Below are 17,872 nucleotides of genomic sequence, written 5' to 3'. Positions count from 1 at the left end.
ATTTTTATAATGTTGTATTAATGTTGAATTCTATTTTTTGTACTTTTGTAAGATTTGTTTTTATTACATTATATTATTATTTCTTAAAATAGATAATTATTTTTTATGTATTTTTATACATAATATTGTATATTATTTTGTAGCCCATTAAATAAATTACAATATCAGATAAGTGTTTATGAGATTGGATTGTTAGAAAAATTAAGGGGGGCACAAAATTTTTTTTTCCAAAGAGGGGGGCGCAGGTACAAAAAGTTTGGAAAGAACTGCTTTAAATAGTTATCATAAAAAGTAGTATATTATAAAAACACTTACCTAAAACATAAAAACTTTCATATTCGCTGCAAACTACTCACCTTATTCCTTATTTCTGTTGCATTCCCTAACACAGATTGAAAAAACAAATTTTACCTGATACTATTACGACGAAATATTCTCAATCGTTGCAACAGTTTTTAAAGTTCAACCTTATTCTCAGCAAAACTTAAAAGCTTACGAACAGATCCGGGCATTTCATAAAATAAATCGAATGCAACTTGACAAGTGTTTCTTGCTTACCAAAGTCTTTATAAAATCTTAACTTCACTTGCAAGAAAATTAAAAATTTAATTTGAGAAAATTACTTAATAAAATTACCTAAAATTAATAGTAGTATTAATTTATTACAATACATTTTTAATTATTTTTTATGGATATTTTTGAAACCTCCTTGCACATTTCTTTTATAAAATCTATGTATTTTCTTTACAATTCTTTTATGAAATATTTGCATTTTCTTTACATTTTCGTTAAAAAAAAACATTACTTTCGTTAAAAAAACATTACTTAGAAATAAACTAGAAATAAATTATTATTCTAAGAAATACTTTTCTTTTAATTTTTAAAAACATTATCAAACGCAAATTATTTTCTGACAAAAAGCTTGTTGGTATTTATTTTTATTAAAAAAATTCATAAATAATAAATTTATTTTTATTAAGAAAAAACTATGGCAAATTGATTCCCCCGAGTAAAAACTTTATAAAACCCTTATAGAAACTTCATATCTTGCCTTAAGACCACACCAAGTATGATTTCCCTACACCACAAAGTCATCTTTTATTAACATTTTATTAAGATTACGGCGATAATCTTAATAAAACCCTTTTCGAACATGCATATTGCCATATCTGAAAATTTGTGTGTGTTTTTCTTTACTCTTTTATATTTCTTTTCTTTTCTTTACTCTTTTATATTTCTTTAAAATTAAAATTCATGTAAAGATTTCGTAATGATATTTTTAATTGGCAATATTGACCCTTTAATTAATAGATCTGGTTTAGTTTAATGGTCTATAAAATATAAATATTTCATCAAAACTGTTATTTCTTATTTAATTCATCGATATTAAATTATATTCCTTTAACAAACTCGATAGAACATTTCCTTCAATTTTTTAAAAATTTAAAAAAAAGGATTAATATAAGGCTTCTTGCTATTTTTTTGTTTTCACTTGAGATTGAAACCACTATTAGCAAAAGTATATTATTCTACAAAATCATTCTAAATTACAAATTAAATAACATCAAATGTGTTATATTTATACCAATTCATATATCTTTGATTGATACTTAAATGGTGATAGTGTGGTGATAGTAGTCCACACATGCCCCATCATCATGTGTCGACTCTAGCTCTTCAAAGAGACCTGTTTGTTTATGCTTAATGCTAATTAATTGAAACTATACGGGGCAGAAATTGATATAAAAATAGGTAAGAAACCGAATAATTTAAATCATATTTTCACCTTTTCATTGTCTAAGAATTTTCTTGCATTGTCTAATTATATTGTCTAAGTATTTAAGAATTCACTGAATTGTCTAAGAATTTAAGAATTCTCAGTCAGAAAATAAAGTATGTTCAAAAGAGAATGAAGGAAAAATTTGAAGGTTATTTTTAAACCTTAAAAACCTTCCTTTAAAAATTCCTACTTAAGTATTTACAGTGTGATTATGCAGCTACAACTAGAAGTGAACATCATTGTTTTGCAATTATGATATCTCACAGAAAAATCTGTCGGATTAAGAAAAAAGTTATTCAAGATGTCCCCCCTCACCCATACACAGTTTTGGATAATAGTATTGATGAAAATAAACTTTATCTTTCATATCAACATTAGTTTTGCTGTTTTTATAAGGATTTTCAGACATATGGACAATATTTTTTAGTTTAAATATGTGGCCTGGTTTGCTATGACCATAATAGTGATAACAGAATTTTTTCCTCCTTCAACTAAATATGTCATTCATAGGAACTCAGTTATTCATTTATTATATGATCTCCTTACATATAAAATAATTTTTATTTTCATTACTTATTTTTATTCATTTTCTTCAGTTTCATTTTCTAAATTTTTCTCACAATTTATCTTTTTTTTAAAATTTGCCAGGAAAGTTCTAAGTACAGAACTCCTAAGTCACATAAAAATAAGCACCAGGCATGTTTAGAAAATAGTTTAAGCGAATTAATATACAGTGGTGTCCAAAAGTGTGGACATTTTTTGAAAGTTTCATGTTTTTCAACTTTATGTGCTTGTAGAATATATTAATTTTCACTTAAATACAAACGGTTTTATATCAAGTTGAAGGTAATTTAATTTAAAATTTAATAATAAATACAGTATTACAATATCTGTGTTACAAAAAAAGTTATGCAACTAATAGTAAGATCCATCTTAGATTTGCATTTCTTTAATGTGATACTTACACAATCAATACTTAGTAGGATAACCCTTATTTTTTAAAACAGCTTCACAGCGTCTTTTCATCGAGTGAGCGAGTGTTTGGAGTTCATCCTTCGTAATCACTTGGTGCCAAGAATCAATTATAGCTTCTATAAGTTGTCTTTTATTGGATGGACGTTTTTTTCCTGCAAGAATTTTCAAACGTCTCACAAATTTTCAATTGGATTGAGACCAGGGCTGTTTCCTGGCCATGGTAATATATCTATGCCTTTATTTTGAAAGCATGCTTTGCATACTTTTGCTGTGTGGCATGGAGCTGAATCCTGCTGAAAAATAAACGGTGCGTCGTTGGGGAAGAGATTCCTGATGGAAGGTATCAATTTTGGTTTCAGGACAGTTTCGATGTATTTTTGGGCATTCAGGATGCCATCAATCACTTGAATTCGGCCCACACCATCTGCAGATATACATGCCCAAATCATGACATTTGTTGGATTTTTAGTAGTTGCTTCAATGCAATCAGGATGAAGCGCTTCACCTACTCTACGTCTCACGTATTTTCTACCATCACTTCCAAAGAGCGATATTTTACTCTCATCACTCCAGATTACTTGCTTCCATTGATTTTCTGACCATTTAATGTGTTCTTTTGCCCACTTAACTCGTTTTTCGCGTTGCTTTTGATTTAAATATGGTTTTTTTCCTTGGAATTCTAGCTTGTAGTCCAAATCCTGATAACCTTCCTCCTATTGTTCTTGAACTTACTACAATACCAGCTGCATTCATTTCACATCTAATGGCATCTGATGAAATTTTTCTATCTTGAAGGCATAGCCGTTTAATTTTTCTATCGACAGTAGCACTTGTGCATTTTTTTCGACCTGATTTGGCTTTATTTTCCACTGATTTACTGGATTATTTTCCACTGATAACAAGTCACTGAACCACCAACTTGTCTTGCAATTTCAACATAAAAGAGACCATTTTCTCTCAATATGACAAATCGGCTTCTTTTTGAAAATGTCCAATTAGTTCTTCTTGTTGATGACATTGTTTAAAATTAGTTTAATTAAAAGAAGGGCTTTAAATATTAAAAAAAACAGCAATACTCTATTTAATTGTAATAGCATGCATCATTCCGCAAAATATTTCCACAACAATAACTCTTTCACCATCTAAATGATAGTTGCAAACATTTGATTGGTCCTAAGAACATTGTTAGTGATTGGCTAGTACGCTTTTACTACAAAACACGTCCTTATTCAAAACGATTTGTGTTTGTTTGTTCTACTAAAATGAACATAGCTTTTTTTGTAATACAGATATATTAATTCTATTTCTGTTGTTAAATTCTACATTAAATTACCTGCAATTTGTTATATAAACGTTTGTATTTAAGTGAAAATTAACATATTCTACAAGCACACAAAGTTGAAAAACATGAAACTTTCAAAAAATGTCCACACTTTTGGTCACCACTGTATATGTAAGCAAGCTGAGCCGCAATGGCACAGGGCTTAAGTAACTGAACTGTTATCGTAAAGATATAAAATTCTATATCCGATGTGGCATGAAACCAACTCAGTTGCAGAATGATGGTTGTCAACTTGTCTGAGAAGCGTCTGGTGGGCAAAGCTTATCACATTACTACCAGACTTACCATTGATTTCGAAATTATGGAGATTATATCTCCAGGACTCCACTGATCGTCAACTGGCTCTGCTTTATTCATATAAGCCAACTAGCGAGTTTAAAATATAACGAAGTTAAAGGAAATGATTTATCAAGGCTTGAAGCCAACTCAGCTGCAGAATGATGGTTGTCAGCTTGTCATTTTCTGGTGGGCAGCGCTGATCACATTGCTACCAGTCCTGCCATTGGTTTCGAAATTATGGAGACTATATCTCCAGGATTCCACTGATCGTCAACTGGCTCTGCTTTATTCATTTAAGTCAACTAGCAGATTTAAAATATAAAGAAACTAAAGAAAATGATTTATGATGGTTTGAAGCCAACTCAGCAGCAGATTGATGGTTGCCAGCTAATCTCTGATGTAAAAGGCACCCGGTGGGCAATGCCAATCACACTGCTACCAGACTCGCTATTGGTTTCGAAACTATGGATACTATATCTCCAGGAACCCAGTGATCGACTACTGGCTTTGCTTCATTCATTTTAGTCAACTAACGGGTTTAAAATATAAAGAAGTTGAAGGAAATGATTTATGAAGCTATTTTTGGATAGCGCATATACGTAAATATAAATTGAAAAGCGTCGTTCTTATTCTCCCAAATGACCTTAAAGTAACATTATTTTAAAAGAAGAAAAACAATATAAAAATTTTATTTTTCCTTGAAGCCCGATATGCATAGTGAAAAAGTATCAAGTGAATAATACTTCTAAATTAGAAGAAACTTAAGAAAACAATTTTTAAGACTCACTAAAAGAGGTAAAAAATGAAAGAAAGAAAAACAAAAGTGTTAGAAAAATCTGTTTCTAAATTTATTAGTTTATATATTTGATACTTGTCTATCTTTTTTTTCTTATTTTATTCTTAATTCCGAGAACCTTCGTGCTACAAGTATAACCCTAACAGAATGTAGTTCAGAAATCAATAAAATGTCATGAAAGTATTTTAACAAATCAATAAAATATGTCATCCGACAGACACTGGCATTAAAAAAAATCTGAAACACACTACCAAAAAAAAAATCTATATCTAATCATTATTTTGAATGGTAGCAAACACAATGGGTTAATTGTGTTAATGCATTATTTTTCCCTAAATTTTTCAATGCACAAAAGCCATCGAATTTTATAAATACAAGTATGAAATGTAGAAACAATTTTCTAAATTAGGCAGTTTACAAAACTAAGTTCCCTAATAAGTGATGCTTTATTAGTTAACCCACATTACTATCACAGAGAGCTTAATATTTGCTTGTTCACAGCAGCCCTACTACTAAATGTTCATAATTGTCTATGAGTCGTAAATTTCATAAAATCATCATGAAATTTCATGAAAAAGTAATCGAATTTTATAAATGGAAGTATGAAATGTATAAACATTTTTTGCCAAAATTAAACAGCAGCCCTACTACTAAAAGTTCATAATTTTCTATGAGTAGTAAATTTCCTGAGTTCGCTAAAACTTAATACTGGGAAATTAAAAAGACTAATCAAAAGTGACTATTAAAGTTTTTAAAAGCATAATCATTTGTAGTTTGATGTATCCTATTATTGCAAATAATTTTTAAAAACAGTTCAAAGCAATAGTTAAAAACCAAAATAAAAATTTACTTCATCCAAAAACTAATTTTTATTTTGAAACTTCAAAATATTTTAAACCTCAAGAATAAAGTTTGTTCTTATGCTATTGCATATGAAAGTATAAAAAGTTTTTCCTATGTGAGAAAATTTTCATAAAACTATTGATAGAAAAATGGTAAATATATTCCAGCTGTCCATCTTTGAACAATGTCCAGACATAACTTTGAAGCTTTGTAATTATGAAAATTATTTTCGGCAAATACAGTATTTTACTTACAATATTACATCACATTATTTTAGTAATATGAGCACATTGTAACATTCAAATTTTGTTGCTTAATTTTATAAATTGGAAAGGAAAAGCTTTATGTAAGAGGGTACTAACATAAAAGCACGACAATGATTATAATTTAAATGGAGTGCGAATATTTTGAGAAACGTAATATTTTGTATCTTCCAACGTCCCGTTAAATTGTTCTTGGCATACTTTAAGGTCTTTTCTAACAGCGTAATAATATTTCGTGCTTCTGAATCTTTAGAGAGAACTTATTCTCGTTCTATAACAAAAGTAAAGGACATAAAAAAGAACAATATCAATGTTGACTTACTTTCGCTATGAGTTCTCCAACCATGCCATTCCAACCAACAGGAGATCTAGAATCTAGTCCGCCATAGTTAGAATCATTAACAAGTTTGAGCACGTAGCTGAACTTTAAGTATTCGGCAATCAAGTCGGCTAGATCTTTGCAGTATCCTTCGAAACTTTCATTGCCTTCAAGAGGGATTCCTGAATCACTTTTCTTCTTCATTAAATACGGTTCCTCCTACAACAAGCAATGACTATCACTTAATTTAACACGTCTTTTAACTCTTCTATATCACTCCTTAAGAGCTATTTCTATTTAACCAATGAAACTTAAAATTTCTTTTTGTTCCATCTGAATATATTTTAAAGAAAAATTGTCTAGGCACCGAATATTGTTCTTTTCATAATGCGTGCATTTATTCAGGACTCGACTTGAATAAAATGAGTCCCAATATCACTTCCATGTTACTTCCATTTTTTTTTCTTGAAAGCAATATTTACGTGGTGTTTCGTAGTAGATGCCCTTAATGTATGCTTTCAGAACTCTTATCAAAATAAAAACAAAAGAGAAATATTGGAGAGAGAAAATTAACGAAATAGAAAATAAGAATAATAACTCAAGCACAGCTATATTTACAATGTGACCTTGAAAACTTGATAATTATTTGAATAATTATAATTAAGATGAAGGTGTTGTATCAGACATTACTGTCTTAGATACCCTGATATTTTAGCATATAACTTATAAGAAAGTGTAATTTTTTGTAAAATTAATGACCATTCAGAAACTAACGAAGTTTCACACTATTAATAATGCTGTAAATAAAATAATTTAAATGGAAATGTTATTTCTAATGCCACTTGCCAATATCAGCATGCCCTAATTGGTGAAATAAAGTGAATTTAAGACAGAGGGTGCATTTCTTGAACATTAGTGGCTCCATCTATGGCCAAAAATACGACTTCTGTCACATGCTCTTCATAACCCGAGCATACAGCTATTTATTCATCGAAATTTTGATCTGAACGAACAATCTTCAAATCAGTAACACCAGAGGTATAATTTTTGGGGGGAACAAGGAGGACTGTGTGACCCATTTACAACATAGGAAGCATTCGGCTGGTGGGGACATTCCATGAAAATTCAGAAATATTCAGAGTTGTAGCTACAATAGAAATAGAAATAAGAAGAATTTCTTTCCACAATAAAAAGAATCTTTGAAAAATAAATGAATTTTGTTAAATATTATAGCTGACTGTGGTTAACTACAATCTCTCTGTGAGATTATGGTTCGAGTGATGAAGTCTTATAAGAAAATCACCCAGCATATTTCCTAATATTCAATCAACAGTCCTTTAAAATTCTTTTTCTGCTGTTTATTGATTCAAATGTTTTTGCAACTTTTGCATTCGTTGGAGGATCAAGTAAGACTATCAATAAACTACCGGTTTTTTTATCTATACCATGTATGATAGTAATTTCCTTAATGAAAAGCAGTGATGTGGAAAAATTGATTTTTTTATTTCACACTTTCATGAGAAATAATATTACTCGCTAAAGTAGGGTGCGCAGATATTTTAATTAAGCGTGAATAATTTCATAATGAAGTTTCGGAAACTTCCTTATAACAGAAGAAAGTAAAATATTGCATTAGTAAAAGAATGTCACTTAAATTGCGTAGAGAAGTCTCCTGATCTTCAAAGTTTTTCAAGCTTCATTTATTCCTTTCTGATCTATTAAATAAAAAGAACAATTTGATACAACGGGTAAAACTTTACCGTCGGAAAAATTAACTCTAAATATTTTGAATATGAGAAACGCTTCATTAATGCTAATTTATATTCCCGAAATTTCAATGTTAATGGAAATTAATTAATTTTAAGACTTAACCTTAAATATGTTAGTTTGCAATATAATGATCAAGCCATAAATACTTTGTGCGTTTTCCAAATCTTTAAAACTGTTATAACAAACTTAGCTCTGCAAAAGAAAATTCGATTAAAAAAAAGTATAAATTATAGTCTTTTAAAATGTTGAACATTTAAACATATTATCAAAAGGTTGTCAGGAAAGTATTTCATTAATTAGTTAGATTTTATTTTTTTATTATTTGCTCTTCATCAGCGTACTTTTTTATGCTAAAATAATTTTTTTAATAAAAGAAGTTTATCATACTCGTAAGGGGTCCCAAAGGTTTGGGCCTCATAATTTCATAACCAAATGCATAATCGTGGCTTTGTGGTCACCATTGCGCTCAAAATCCCTTTCCGGACAAGGTTGCACCAATTGGTCTGCATCTGGGTGGGTTAACAGTCATGGCTGGGGATCGAACCCTAGACCTTCAGAATGACAGTTCAGTGTTCAAACCACTAAGTCATTGTGGCTCAAATAGTTTCAAAACTTTGGCATTTATTCTCTATACGATACAGTTTTCAAACTGGCATTTAAACCGTAATAAATTTATTTTAGTATAATTTAATTCATCACCAGTGTTGAGCAATTGTTCAGCATGTAATTGTTTTACGCTTAATTCTGTAATTTTAAATCTAACCCGAATTTAAGTAATCAAAATTTTTTTAACTGAAACTAATAAGTTTTTACCCTGCGTAGAAAGAGAATGAAGTTCATAGTTTATTAAGAAGTTCATAATGAAGTTCATTTGGGAATTTGACAGCCACGATAACCTAGAATTGATAAACTGATTAAATTGATAAACTGGTTATATTGGTTATTCAATTTTCTTTACTAATTGATGTATGTTTTTAGTATGAAAATGATGTATGTTTTTAGTTGTAAAAAAATATTTTTGTTTCTAGAAGATTTACACATTTTTGTCAGTAGTGTTAAATGTTTTTTTTTAATATTTAACTTCTATTCTCCTCGGTTTTGTCTGAATTCATAATAATATTCTGTTTGTGCTATGGGTGTGTTGGATTAACAAACTAATTTTGTTTTAAGAAATATTGTATATATGCATCCTGAATTTATGATTTTTGCTTTATAGTAAAAGTAACTTTACTGATTTTCTTTTCTGTATCCTATATTACTTTAAATCCTTTCCAGTGTCGCCCGAATCCAGTTTGGTCAACTACTACGTGCATTATTTGTGATGTGGGCTTTGGGATGTACCACACTGTGAAAGATTTGTAACATTTTTGTATTCAAAATCATATTTTTGTGTTTTTTGTATGATATTATACTAGTAATATTTTATTTAGCTTCAAAATTTTGTTTAATATGCTCTAATTGAATAATATGTGTGTATAATCCATTACTTTTTATGTCTATGTAAAATTATAAATGCAGTAGTTATTGCATTTAAAATTTTATTTTTGTAATTAAAAACCATTTTATAATAATATAAAGAACAAAATTAAAGAGTCAAAATAATTTTCCATTTTTGGTCTATTTTTCTGAAATCTATTTCACTGTTAAGGGGTTAATTATAAATTGAAGTTAAACTGAATAACAAACATGGATATTTAGTTATTTAAAAGAGCATGCTAGGTATTTCATTACACCAGGAACTCTTCTCGGGTTTTGTGTATTAAAACACTTAATGTTCACCATTTTTGGTGTTCATAGAAGAGAAAATTTGTTACTCTTCTACTTTTAAGAAATAATTGAGAAGAAATTGAAAATTAGAAATTATACTATAAGCTCAAAACTATCTCCTTTTTATAATTATAATTATAAAAACAGCATCGACGAGAAAAAAATGCGAAAGTTTCGCACTGAAATGCCGACTATGTACTAAATGTCTTTTTATTTAAAAAAAAAGAGGTTTCTGAGAAAAAAAATTGTGTGCTTTCTGTGACAATCATGTTTAAAAATTCTTTTACAATTATTTAAAAAATGTTTTTTTTTAACTCGCACAGAAGTTGTAAGTAATATTTTTTTCGAAATTCGGCTTAAAAATACAAGAAACAAGTTTTATATTTATATTTTTAGTATTATTTTTAATAAAAAGAAGTGAACGATTATTAATTACACCCGAGAACGGATAAACAAAAGTTATCCGGTCTCTAATGTCCAGTCAATAGCTTTACAACTTATACAATAGAAAAGAAATTTTATTTTTTTAAATTTTTAAGCTATGTGTTTAATATATTACTTTTTCTCCGGAAGGTAATAGTTTTTATCAAAGTATGTTAAAGAAGCGTTTGTATCACTCCCTTATAGAGTTATTTTGAAATACAAAATAAAACAAATAAATAAATAAAATTCTTTTAAGTCTTGAAAAAAAAATAGAAACTTTTTTTAAATTATTTATTTTATTTTGTTTTTACTTTATTTTTTTAAAGAAAAGCTGAGAAGCTTAAGAGTAAATTACCTTAAAGCCATTTACCATGAAAACAATAAATCGCAAAATACAATAATTGGGGAAAATAATCTGGAAAAATGCAATTCAATATACTTTATTCATTAAATAGGCTCAAAGCTATAAGTAGAATTTTTAATAAAACTTAAAATTATAATTAACGTTTTACTATAAAACTTACCAGAATACTTGTGACTATATATGTTTTGTTTTCAAAAATAACGTGAGTTTCAGGAACTCTTTTTCGCATTGGAGGCACCATTATTAATCTATGTCTATCTGACCACTCAGCAATCTGAAAAGAATTTGTCGAACAATAAAATTATTCCTTTTAAACAAAATTGTAATTTATTGCTGAATGAAAAAAATGAACCAGCAAAAATTTATTATTATTCCATGTCTACTTGATCACTCAGCTATCTGAAAAGAATTTGTCGGACAATAAAATTATTCATTTCAAATGAAACTATAGTTTATTATCAAATGAAAAATCAATCAGTAAAAATTTATTTCATAAAATATCATTAAAAAATTTGTCGAGAAATTCTTTAACACTACATTGCCCAAGTCAGTCATTTTGACTACCTTTTGATTTCAATTAGAAAAACAATGATGACACAATTTCTTAGAAATTTGAGACTTTTTGCACAGCATGTAATTTTTTACCGTCAATATTTACTAATAACTTGCTATATAACTGAAAATAATATCAAAAATATTAAAAATTAATTTTAAACAAATTTCTTTATACATTAGTTATTCTTTCACAATGCAGTCATCTGGACTGCTTTTGGGCAATATAGGTGTTTCAGTCTTTCTAGTGTTAAAAAGTGTTAGTTAGATAAAAGACTAAAGATTCTTAGGTTAAAACTAAGTTCCGTCGATTACAGTATAGTATCTAGTAATTAAATATCATAAGGGCTACCGGTTTTTTAATTCTCAACTTCCTTAATATAAATTTTTGAAAACCTTTTGGAAAGAAAATCTTTCAATAGACACGCCAGAGTTCTCAGATCCATATTTAGGAGAAAAAAATAAAAACGCTATCAAAATCTGATGAATCACTATTGGGGCTGGTGAAAAGGGAACAAAGCTAGATTGATTGTCTGAACAAACGTGAAGGTAAATCTAATTATCCCGTTTCACTTTCTCTCACCTGTTTTCAATAGTGCGTGTGTTTTATGTGTTTTACTTTCACCTTCCTTGTTAATGATTTGACAGGTTTCGATAATGCTTAAATATTAATTTCAGTCTTCTAGTTTGAACATTTTTCTGACTAATTAATTATAATGTGTATATTTCCCTAACTTTTATGTTTCTTTTTGATACGGTTTCCATGTTATAGGATGTAATTACATAACACTGTGTGATTTCAAAGTACTTAATTCAATTTAATGAAATTGTATTTTTTGAATTCTAGAGCTAAAAATACATTTTAAATTCTGAAAGAAAGCATATATGTTGAGTATTTGATTGTATTTATTAACTTGATACTGTAGATACATAATTGATATGTTAATTTCTTTAATTTTAAGAATATTTTAAGCCATTTAATTCCTTGCATTATAGTTTTTAAAGTAACTGATGATTGATTCTATCAACTAATGTGTTGATTGTTTGATTGAAGAAATTTAATTTCATAGATAAGAAACAAACAAATAATTTGTTAATTTACGCTTACAAAAAAGTACTGATAATCTGCAAAATAACTGATATTTACACAACAGCGGAAACATATATACGAAGTAACTCACATTGGTATTTAAATAATAGTTTATGTAAAATTCTTTGCTTAAACTAACTGAGATATAAACTTACATTGTTGCGCAAGCAGATTTTTTTTTGTTGATAAAAATAACACAGTTTAAATAGTGGATGGAGATGAAAACCAAGATATTTGGAATAATTTTAATGTTGGAAATGGGTTCATAATAAATTTATTGGTTGAAATATATTGTATTGTTTTGCCTAATTAAATTTTTTTTATTGATTTTCGATAAAATATTTTAAATTTAGTTGATTGTAGCACCATTCAGTTAGGTATAATATTTGTCTGCAAATTCAAATAAAGTAATTACACGTAGTGAAGAAAATATATTATAACTATAAATATATTCTATAAACATCATTGTCAGATATTTCCTTAGAGTTTCAATAAATTTTCAAATCAAAATCTTGGGCATTCTAAATTTAATGCATTAGTACGAGGTCAATTAGTTGTTAAATTGTAACTACGCAAATATTTTCCTTGCCAAAAATAAAAAAAAGAAGTATTTCGAATGCATCTCAGATTTTCTCTTAGATCTAAGCCATCATTAAATGGTACAGGTTGTTACATTGAAATTTTACTTCCACCAAAAATTACCTTGATGAAATAAAAACAAATAAATAAGTAAAATAAAACTTTATACTGCCTAAATTAGAAAGCAAAATACTTTGTAAATTAATTGACTGTTCAAGATGTTAAGACTCCTGAATGAAAACCCCCAGAGGTGTTATGGGAGAGTTTTGCGACTGGACGGATTTAACGTGCATCATTTACTACACGGGGATCGAACCAACTGCCACTTGGACATGGGCCCAGTGCCCTACCAACCGGACTTTTAACCCTTTATAAGGAGGAAGGAAAGTACTTTCTTTCCATTTCATTAATTTTAAATGTTGACGAGAGCTATTTTCCCCACCTTTGATTTGTACAGTGCGCAAAATAATAATAATAATAATAAAATAAATAAAAATTAAATAAGCAGACCGACTTGAGTAACTGTAATATTCCTTCATGAATATTATGTGGTTGGTTCTCATAAATAACTATCACTTATATAGACAACACTGTTTATTATTAACATATATAAAAATAATATAAAAAGAAAAGGTAAATTAGTGACATGATCTTATCTGACTTCGCAAGTCAGTCACGAGAATGCTTCTCTCCCTCTTTTATTAATTACTTTTTTCGGAGGTGAGTGTGCGAAGCGGCCTCTGGCGAAGATGTCCGCACACTACAGTAACTTTTGTTCTAATGATCGGCTGTTCACGTTCTAGGACTCAATCTTAATGACTCGATAGGATGACCTCAAATTAGCTAATTAATAAGTGCAGACGATATTTTAAGTCACGAAATCAGACATGAAAGAGTACTTTCTCTGAATAAACATAAATTTTTTTCGACGGATTCCAATTTCTTACTCCCAAAATACAAAAGATAGCCGCAATCTAGAAAATATAGAGTTGGGTGAGGAGAGCGCTCCAAAGTTTGAACCACTTAATGTTAATTTTGCTTTCTGAGTAGTTCGCTATCTCTCGAGAACGTTTTTGCACACAATTATAAAATTCGTTAATCTAAAGATAATTCCAAGAAGAAAAAAAAATTAGGTGAATATATATTGTTTTATTCAATAATGGTCGAAACAATTTTGAATAGTAAAGATATACAAATTTTTGCATCATTTTAAAGAATATAATTTTTCAAGGCAAAATACAAAATTTGAGCAAAATCGGTCAGATAGTTCTTGGAAAATCGAATTTGAAATATCTGACTTTTTTGAATTATTTAAATATTTGACTTTCTTATCTATTTTTTGCATGGAATTACACTGCTCTAACTAATTATCTTTGGATCAACGAATTTCATAATTGCTCACAAATTTTTTTTAATTCACTTAAAAAGTTCTCGAGGCAAATTGAGAAAATGTAAATTAACATTAAACGGTCCAAACTTTAGAGGGCTCTCTTGGCCAAACGATTGGGACAATATTTTCCAAATTGCGGCTACCTCCTATATTTTTGGGGTCAGAAATTCGAATCCGTCCAATAAATTTATGTTTATTCTCAGAAAATCCGTCTTGCGTCTGATTTTGTGACTTAAAATATTGTCTGCTCTAACTAATTAGTACATTTGAAGTCATCCCCTCGAGCCAGATTGTGTCCTAGAACGTGAAGATCCGATCATTGGATCAAAAGTTATTCAGGATGGTCCTTTCTCTTTGGCACGCTGTACAACCATCTGCTTAAAAATAAAAGTAGAAATGATGGGCTATCTATTTTACATAAATGTGGGTAACAGCAAAGTTTAGCAGGCAGTTAAGAAGATAGATCAACACCGGGGAGGTTTTTCTCTCTAGTACGGTATGCGTTCGTTTATTTCATTATTTCTTATCGAGTTTATATGTAATTATTAATACATAATTTATAATTTCAGTTATTTTATAAGTACAGAAGTTTAAGTTTATAACCAATTCCTTATGCTATGCAGAATTTGAAAAATTTTACCGCCCTTCTAAGTTTTAAAAAAAAAAAAAAAAAAAAAAAAACCTATAAAGGGTTAATACAACACAAAAAGAATTCCTACGTTACATCTGGCACAATTTTATGGAATTAATATTTATAAGTGAGGTGATAAAAAATATTGATTGTATAAAAAACAAAAATTTAGATAATGTGCGATTGATGTTTATGACTTGTTTAAAAAGTGAAAAAAAAAAGTAAATAAATAAATAAATCTAGATCTTTTTTTTTTTTTTTTTTAAATCAGCTTAATGCAAATTTTGTATTTTTAAGGGTCATTCTCTTGAGCTCTGTACTTTCATCTTCACAAGTTGATTTTTTATGCCAAATGATTATGATAAAAATTGCTTGAAAAAAATACTTTAAATCAAAAAAAAGTTTTTTTTCTATTAATTTAAAATACAGAAACAAGCTGTAAAATTAAGCGGAATATTCAATGATCAAGTTAATTTTTAGTAAAATATGGCTAACATAAATTATATTTTTCCAGATCCCGCTGAAAGCTGCCTAATTATACAAATTAAAAAATCCGGAAACTCATATACGCTCACGCTAGATGATTCTATAAAAAATCATTGTCTTTATTTTTTGCTAGTTTCATTCTACGAAACGTGCATGAAATGAGTCATTAATTTCAAACGATTTTTCATTAAACCTTAAACAACTCAGCAGGATCAAGAAAAATTTGAAATAATAACCACACGAAAAACTTAGCTTTTCCAGTTCATAAATCACTGTATGAAAAGAAAAATCAGTCCTCTGGCTGTGTTTCCGCTTTTTTTTTTATTGCTAAAAGAAAGTAATTTATTTTGTGTCATTTCTCTTTTCACGTACCGCTGCTAACGTTCTTCCTGTCACATAACCGCTCTCATAAAATATTTTCTTTTGTCCAGAAATGCTTCTATACAGGTGTATTAATTTTGCAAAGGAGTATTACAAGTGGACTTGTGACGCCATCTATTGCTTTTAATGCGAAATGATCAATAAGCTTTTCATCTTGCTTGTTCACTTGTATATATGGCATTCCTACTCTTACTCTTGGGAATAAAGGCACTGTTTTTCTTTGTTCAGTAAGGAAATTTTAAGCTCCATTTAACCCTTTAACGGGCCCTTTATTTCTAGTGAAGGTAAATTAAAGTATTTTTGGAATTGAAATTGTTTTAAGAACAGTAGTTGATATAAAAAAAAAAAAAAATCATTTAGTTTATAAAAATGCCCTTTTTTTGGTGGTAAATATATTTAACATGACCTATTAGGAACTTACTGACTAGGTCATCTCAGACAATCTTAGGACAGCAAAAGAAGATGGAATAGGACAGCAAAAGAAGATGGAATAGGACAGCAAAAGAAGATGGAATAGGACAGCGAAAGAAGAGGGAATAGGACAGCAAAAGAAGATGGAATAGGACAACAAAAGAGAAGCAATTTGTTCAATCAATATGAGACAACAAGAAGAACGATTTTCGGGCAATTGTGAAACAAGGCAGAGAAAACACCACATACAATTTTATTAAGACAACTGAGTAAAAGGTTATGACAACATGGGACAAAGGATTACTTAAGTAAATTATTATCAGACAATAAATAAACTTATTGGGTAATTATTATTAAACAACATAGGGATAATCATATTAGACATTTATCACAGGACAATATAAAAACAAATAGGCCAATTTTTTTAAGTATGCTTCTTGACGAAAAGCTATTGGATTAGGTATCTATCTTGTATGTAATTAAATTGTAAAACTCTATTTCACTGTATTGTTCTTTGCTTTAAAACCGAATGTCATATATAATTATTAAAGTTCTGTTGAACACCGTTTGGGTAATCTTTAATTTTCGTCTTTTTTCTACTTTTACACACATTTTATGAGGTAAAGTGGTATAAATTTGTACTACACGATTCATTTTGAGACTAAAAACCAGAAGTTAATGTATCAAATGACCATAACATTTATAAACAATATGATAAAACTACTGCAACCTTTGAATGTGAATCTGAAAAATATGATCGTAATAGTTTAAACCGGAAAGTGGTCGTAAGTTAGTAATGTTTAATGTAAATTTTATTTTTTAAGCATTTCGCTTTATATCGAGTACTTTTCGAAAAAATTTTGCTTGGAATTATAAAGTTTGTTTAAGCAAAAATAACTCAATTAAACGAACTTATCTGTTATTATTTTATTTAAGGTATTCACCATAGCCATTTATAAAATCATTGACGCTGAAATAAGTTGGTCGTTGTTATAAATGCAACATGTATATTTAATATCAAACCAATGTATTTCATCGTCAAGTATTTCCTTTAATTTAAGGTGCATCCTAACTTAACAATATTAGTCATGTGATGCGATAAATTTGTGTCACAGAGTGCACGTTGCCCTCACGTTGCCCTCTTTAGACAGTTACTGCTCGTGATTTGGACGGTTAACCCTTTAATAGGCACTTTATTTCCAGTAAAGATAAATTAAAGTATTTTTGGAATTGAAATTGTTTTAAGAACAGTAATTGATATATAGGGGAGAGTTGGATAAAACGGGATACCATTATTGTTTTTATTTACTACGGAATATCTGTTAAGGAAAACCATACATTATTTTTTTTGTAGCTACAACATTTATTGAAGCACACAAAAAACATATTTTAAACTAATTTTAATGACTGTGAAATAGAAAAAAAAATTTA

At 28.7% G+C, this 17,872-nt stretch overlaps 2 protein-coding genes across 2 annotated transcripts in view; both read right to left on the bottom strand.

Moving 5' to 3' along the window:
* Positions 1–6,531: 6,531 nt before the first annotated feature.
* Positions 6,532–11,191, bottom strand: LOC139427024 (glutamate receptor 1-like). The gene is made up of 2 exons (XM_071187346.1): positions 11,082–11,191; positions 6,532–6,816 (listed from the first exon to the last, which is right to left on the bottom strand). The coding sequence occupies exons 1-2, from the start codon at positions 11,160–11,162 to the stop codon at positions 6,586–6,588; spliced, it is 312 nt and encodes a 103-aa protein (XP_071043447.1). The 5' UTR covers positions 11,163–11,191; the 3' UTR covers positions 6,532–6,585.
* LOC122270917 (glutamate receptor 1) overlaps positions 11,082–17,872 on the bottom strand; it is a 378,704-nt gene continuing 371,913 nt past the window's right edge. Inside the window, exon 7 of the mRNA XM_071187345.1 lies at positions 11,082–11,254. The gene's annotated coding sequence lies outside the window, so the exon portion shown is untranslated. The remainder of the gene's footprint in view (positions 11,255–17,872) is intronic.

This window comes from Parasteatoda tepidariorum, chromosome X1 (genome assembly GCF_043381705.1).
Source record: "Parasteatoda tepidariorum isolate YZ-2023 chromosome X1, CAS_Ptep_4.0, whole genome shotgun sequence".
Taxonomy (NCBI): domain Eukaryota; kingdom Metazoa; phylum Arthropoda; class Arachnida; order Araneae; family Theridiidae; genus Parasteatoda; species Parasteatoda tepidariorum.
The sequence above is the reverse complement of the archived record's forward strand: the minus strand, read 5'-3'. Positions and strand labels throughout refer to the sequence as shown.

Coding starts and splice junctions, on each gene's coding strand:
- LOC139427024 (XM_071187346.1), bottom strand. CDS start 11,162: ATGGTGCCTCCAATGCGAAAAAGAGTTCCTGAAACTCACGTTATTTTT. Junction 6,817..11,081: donor ATATAGTCACAAGTATTCTG/GTAAGTTTTATA, acceptor TGCTTGTTGTAG/GAGGAACCGTATTTAATGAA.